The sequence below is a fragment of the Corvus kubaryi genome, unplaced genomic scaffold (assembly GCF_017639235.1).
Source record: "Corvus kubaryi isolate FWS band 111438036 unplaced genomic scaffold, C.kubaryi_AGA036_p1.0 37394, whole genome shotgun sequence".
Lineage (NCBI taxonomy): Eukaryota > Metazoa > Chordata > Aves > Passeriformes > Corvidae > Corvus > Corvus kubaryi.
In genome coordinates, this window is record NW_024581133.1 from 15,192,896 (window position 1) to 15,198,895 (window position 6,000).

Here is a 6,000-nt window from a genome sequence, read left to right on the forward strand (position 1 = left end):
CATGACAGTCTTAAAAACCTCCCACAATCAAATTTCTCCAGTCATTTGCCTTTCTAAAGGCACATATATACAAAAAAGCCAACAAAAATAAAAACGCAGGTGGCAAAGCTGATTAGCATTATTAAATAAAAGATGAATATATCCAATAGCAAGGATCTCGAACATATACGTAATTCCAGCTCAGCACAAAACAGGAGCTCAGCACAACCAGAAAATGTTCAGAGTTAATCAAAAAATGATTACAGATACGGGAAGCTTCCTTTGTAGGACCAACTAAGACAATTAAGCTAAAGGGAAGCAAAACAAAGTGGCCATATAACAAATGTCTGAAAATCACAACTTGCATGAAATGGAGGAATATGACTTGATGTTTGCTGTGTCCTACAAGAATCAGGATTTATCCAAAGGAACTGGATGGTGGTAAATTCAGAAAAAACAAATAAAAGGAGTTTGTAATAGCATTTAATTAAAGTTCTGAACTTGTTACCATGTGAAGCTGTGTGTGATAAACGTTTATATGGCTATAGAAAGCAACGGCATAAATTCAAGTAAGACAAATCCAGCCAAGAGGAATTGAACATGGTAGCACTGTCTCTGTGATGTCCTGTGACTCCTCACTTGGGTGTCCACATTAGGTTCCTGCAAGAGGAAGATCCCCATGCCATATTCTGCAGGGAGGGCAGAGGGAGGAGCTGGGAGTGGTGCTTGCCCTGCTCCCCTCTCCCTCGGTGCCTCCGCGGCCACCGGCAGCGAGAGGTGACATTTGCCCCCGCCCAGCCGCACTTGTGACCTGCTGGTCACCCACCGCGGCTGTGAGCACACACCGGTGACGGCTCTGAGTTTCACTTCTGCCATGCGACCATGAAACGGGGCAGACACAACAGCCTGTGCAAAACTGCTCTCAGCAGCACCTCACCACCACTACCCCTTTAACTTGCTTTAACATGAGCAAGCCTGAAAGATAAAAACTACTGTTCTAATTCAGTTTAGTCTATAATTTTATAACCATTTCTAGCCTTTTCATAAAAACTTACAGGTAACAACTACTATCTTAATCTACTAGCAAATTAGCATACTGAGCAACAATTTAACTAATTCAAGCGGACATTGAGATTCGGGAGGAACGATCCTCTCCTCACACTCAATCAGATGCTCCAGTGGTTACATAATCTCCTGCAGAATGCCCTGTGTGAGCAACAGGGAGGATCTCTTTGCCTGGTCTTGCCTAAACCACAGTGTGGCACTGGTTCCAATACAGACACCGGACTGGTCCGTGTATTGCACACTGCTTTGCCATTCACATCATGGAGACACACTCTGCATTCACAGTCCACTTATGCTGGACAGGTTTTTTGAATGCTCAAGTTGATGACTTGAAATGGTACAGACATAGTTAGTGAAAACAGGCTACAGTTGATCACCAGAACAAAACACACCTCCAGGTTTAACAGCTTGAGCTCCACACTCCCCTAAGGTACACAGACTAATTTCCTACCAGCCAGTTAAGGCACTTCACCAGACTGACTGGTAGAATACCTGCTATTTCTGTAATTTTCCTCTTTGACATGCTTATAAAACCAGCAATGCAAACAAACAAAGGGGAAAAAAGTGAAACTGTTACAGAGGCCAACTCTTAACTAACTCTGCAGAAACTCTCACTCACAGACCTAACACTAGGAAACAGAGCTGCAGAAAGAAAAAGAAAACATCTTTATAACTCCATCTCAAACCTGTATAATGTGTTTTGGAAGGAAATTACACCAATTCTATAAAATTACTTGCTTTTCCTTACTGCAGTATCAGTGTTGCCACTTACAAGCAAGGTTTTTACTTGTTTTTAAATGATACTTGTTCCTTTTCCCAATAAACCACCCTCCTCGGGGCACTCAGTTCCATAAGAATACAGGCTTTTGTTCCAAATTCTGATGAAATGTGGGCTCTGGGCCCCAGAGAAAACTTTTAAAACAAACTACATGTCGGAAGTTGATTCCAATTAATTTTAAATTTTTTTTTAGTAAAAACCACTTCATTTTGTAACCAGATATTTCCTAGCCTGTAACTCCTTGTCCTAACCTCCACTGCACAGAAATACAAGTTAGACAGCAGGATATTTAGCTCCTTTGGAATTAGCAAGCAAGCCACTCCCTCAGAGTCACTATGTTTTAGGAATCAAAAGCTTAATAAAACCATTCACAGGTTTTGAAGATTACTAAAGCCAGTACCTGACTGAGCTAATGTAACTTAATTCCAAAAGAACTTAAAAACTCCACCACTTTAAAAAGCGAAACATTCAGCCACTCAGGTTTATCTCTGTTCCTGAGAGCAAAAGCAACTTCACTCAACTGTTAAGGACAGGATATTAGGAATGCCATACTGACACTGTATTTACAAGGAAGTGCAAGTCAGTCTTAATATAATTAAATGAGTTGGAATTTGGCCAGAAACTTGGGTTATGACAAATCCAAAAGCCAGTCTATCCAACAGTACAATGTGTACTTGTTTATGCACTTTTCTACAGCACAGTTGATGACAGAAGCAGAAAAATTGTGTTTAGGCTGGTGCTTTAAACAGGAAGAGTTTCATTTAAGTAATTTTAAGTAATTTTTAACACCCCCCTCTCCCTCCACATGAGTCTCATACAGACTCATGAACAGATTTTGGCAGAGCTGCTCTGTGACTATACAGAGCAGTGAATTTTATCATGAAATAATTCAAAATAATACCTTAGAATGATTTGGAGGTGGAAATTTTAAGTCTGTGGTACATCATACTGCGGCTTCTACATAACTTGGGGCAACTTACTGCGAATGTCCCAAAAGCCATCAAATGTTGACTTCAAAGAGAGTGCAGATGAGGAAAATAATGCAAAGAGATGCAAAGAATAAATACAAACTAGTTGAGAAAAACAAATGCAGTCAGCACCATTTTAAGAGCACTTGGGAGTTTCACAAAGAGAAAATGAACCACACTGCAAAAAGTGGCAGCAGAGAAGTTACTTTCTGTAACTGCTCATGGCCAGGTCCCATAGCAAAGGCAAGATGTGCTACATTTTGAGCAAAGCACTCTCATACTGCCTTGCATTTGCTGTGGAATGTCTCAGAGAAGAACATGCAGTCACTTCCTTGTGAGTCAAAGGCCTTGGATGAATATCAACTGCAACATAATCAGTGAGATGCCAAGTGGCAAGCAGAAGTTTTGCAAGCATAAAAATAAAACTATTTCAAATATCGAGCAATCCCAGCAATGTATTTTAAGGTATTTATGCCTCAAGCAAACTCTGCATTCTTTTGTTTCGTGAAGAGTGTCAGGCAGTTGTTATCTACTCTTTCAGTTGAACCTCTTCCACAGTATTTCAGCCTCTTAAGCTTAAGGTACCTCACTGGACCATATCACACGTCAATTAGCACTGCTTATTTAGCAACAGCTCCATACAAAGCAGTGACAGAAATAATTTTTAAGAGTACCTTGTTTATACCTACATCAGTGTGTGTATAAATTCGTATTTTTTAATATACATTCTGAATGCTAAGAAAAAACTGTAGTATGACATTGTTTTAAACTCAAAATTACCTTTAGAAACTGCAAGCCAGATTTATTACTCTGGTGTACAGTAAAATGAAATGATAATCACTTGCAATGAAAGCAACCTTAAGAACAGTAGATTGTTCCTTCCATAGCTGAAAAAAGGCTTTTAGAAATCCTCATTGATCAAACTGTAATTTACGAGAGATAATTTCTTATTTAAAATATGGAAGCCATTAATACCCTACATTTTTATAAATATGTAATGATGAACAATAATAAAAGCATTGCTTTTTTCCCCCCACACCCCAAAACGGTTATTCTGTAGAGGTCTGAAGACACAAACTCCAAACTTGCCTAACAGCAGCACATTCAATAAGAGTAAATTAATAAAGATGGCATTAGAAGCTTTCCAATACAGAAGTCAATCATACCTACATACTGGAAATTCTGTGACTACTTTCCTTTAAAATAAAGGAAGACTCTAACACAGGCTCTGGTACTGGGTTCTGCACACAGGTAAATATCTGACTATCTGATGAAAGTGTAATTATCAGTAGTCTTCCAAAAGATGTCAAGAATGTTAAATAAAACCAAGACATTATTCTATACATAGTAAAGAATCACACAGGCAAAATTACCTATGTATTTATTTAGTGTTTCAGGTGGGTCAGAATAATTTTTTACAGAGACAAGTATCATTACCTTTTCCTATTCAGAATATTCCCTCAAGAAACAATGCTAAGATTAAAATATATCAAAATCAATACCAACAGAGGTATTTGTAAAATTCCTAATTCATGCCTACCTGGCAAAAGTACTGGTTCCAGTTTTTTAATCCTTGGTTCTGAAGATATATTTTCGTCAGCCTGAAGAAAAAAAAAAGATAATTTACTGAAGACTCAGAACTTTACAGTCACACAGAAGCCTGATCTGCTTGTACAGAGGAAAAAGTTGTTTTAACTTAAAAAGTTCATCTTAAGGAGCTAGAATCCAATCATAGCAAGAGTTTTTAACAATTTTGAGTGCATTTAGATTTGTACCAAAAGAATAATAAAATATTTAAAATATTCATGTTTAACAAATCGGGTAACCCAAACTATAATAAGTCACAGGATGAACAAAAACTATTGACATTCCATAGTGGCTCAAGATCTACAACAAATTTTACAGATATAGACAGTCAAGTTCAAAAAAACTCTCTACTAACTTCTAACATGCACAACTTTCCAACATAGGAAAGATTTCAAAAAAACTCCAAGGCCCAGAACACACACATATATGCCTACTTGCAATTCAGTTTCAAACCTTAACAATAAAAATCTTCTATAAAAAGACTGGAACCTTTGGTGAAATAGCCCACGGTTCCTACAATGACAGCAATATAACCACTTCCCAGGACTAGGAGTATCCAGAACTGTGTTAAATCAACATCTCACTTTTACTAAGAAATTGTGAAAAAACAAAAGTCAGTCAACATGTCAAATAAGTTGCTAGAAGAGATCCTGCCTTCTCTAAAATAAATAAATATCACTTTCTGTCAAGTGCACACCCAGGTGACACAAAAAATCCTGGTGGTTCTCGATATACTTAGTACTATATGCGCTATATATACTTGATAGATACACTCGGTTTTCTTATTTATGCCATCAGTCAAGTTTTAAACGTGAAACGATGGCTACAAGTGAGAGTTTAATTATCTGCACAGCACAGAAGCGTCCGCTGCTTTCTCCTCATCCCGCCCAGCGCTGCGAGCAAAGCGAGCTCAAACACCTGAAGCATAATTCACAACTTTGCAAAATAATCTCGCACGGGCCGATTTTAATGAACACAAGACTTTACTTCGATAGAAGACCTGCTCCCTGACCACAGTGTGGGCTCTGTCCGTGTGCGATGCGGAGACCCGGAGGCCGAGGGGCTGCACCCCGAACCGGCTGCGCAGCTTTTGTTTCGCAGTGCCACGGAGGGCTCGGGGGCCCGGCAGCCCCCCCACAGGTGCTGTTCGCCACCCCCGGGCGAGCGGGCACAGCCCCAGCGTCTGCGGGCACAGCCCCGAGGCGGCACCTCGGCCGGGGACAGGGACGGCCCGGGGCAGGCAGGGCAGGGAGGACAGGTCGGTAATGGCAATAAAAGGCGGTTACCTGAGGCAGAAGGTACGACTTGAAGGTGGGTTTGGGCTGCCTGAGAGAGAACATTGTGGCCGCCGGCGGGCGGGCGGGCGGGCCGGGCCGAGCCCCGGAGGAGGTGCCGACGCCCGCCGGCTCAGGCCCGGCGCCCGCGGCCGCTCGGGCTGCGCTCCCCGTCACACCGCGGGGGCGGCCCCGGCGCACCCTCCTTCCCCAAGGGAGGAGCCAGCGGCCTGGGCAGGCCCGGGCTGGGGCCGCCGCCGCCCCGCATGGAGCCCCCGCGACTCCCTCCGCCTCCCCGGGCCGGCCCAGCGGCTCCTTGGGCGGGCGGCGGCCCCGGCGGGCCGGGCCG

General features: G+C 42.1%; 1 protein-coding gene across 2 annotated transcripts in view; it reads right to left on the bottom strand.

Moving 5' to 3' along the window:
• The window catches only part of MTMR10 (myotubularin related protein 10), a 42,666-nt gene that overhangs the window by 30,859 nt on the left and 5,807 nt on the right, over positions 1-6,000 (bottom strand). The window contains exons 1-2 of one of the 2 annotated variants that reach the window (XM_042038955.1): positions 5,664-5,785; positions 4,331-4,391 (exon numbers count right to left, since the gene is read on the bottom strand). In XM_042038955.1, the coding sequence (XP_041894889.1) occupies positions 4,331-4,391; positions 5,664-5,717 (115 nt within the window). In that variant the 5' untranslated portion in view covers positions 5,718-5,785. Of the gene's footprint in view, positions 1-4,330; positions 4,392-5,663; positions 5,786-6,000 lie in introns of those variants that run through there. The other variant, XM_042038956.1, reaches the window with a different exon arrangement.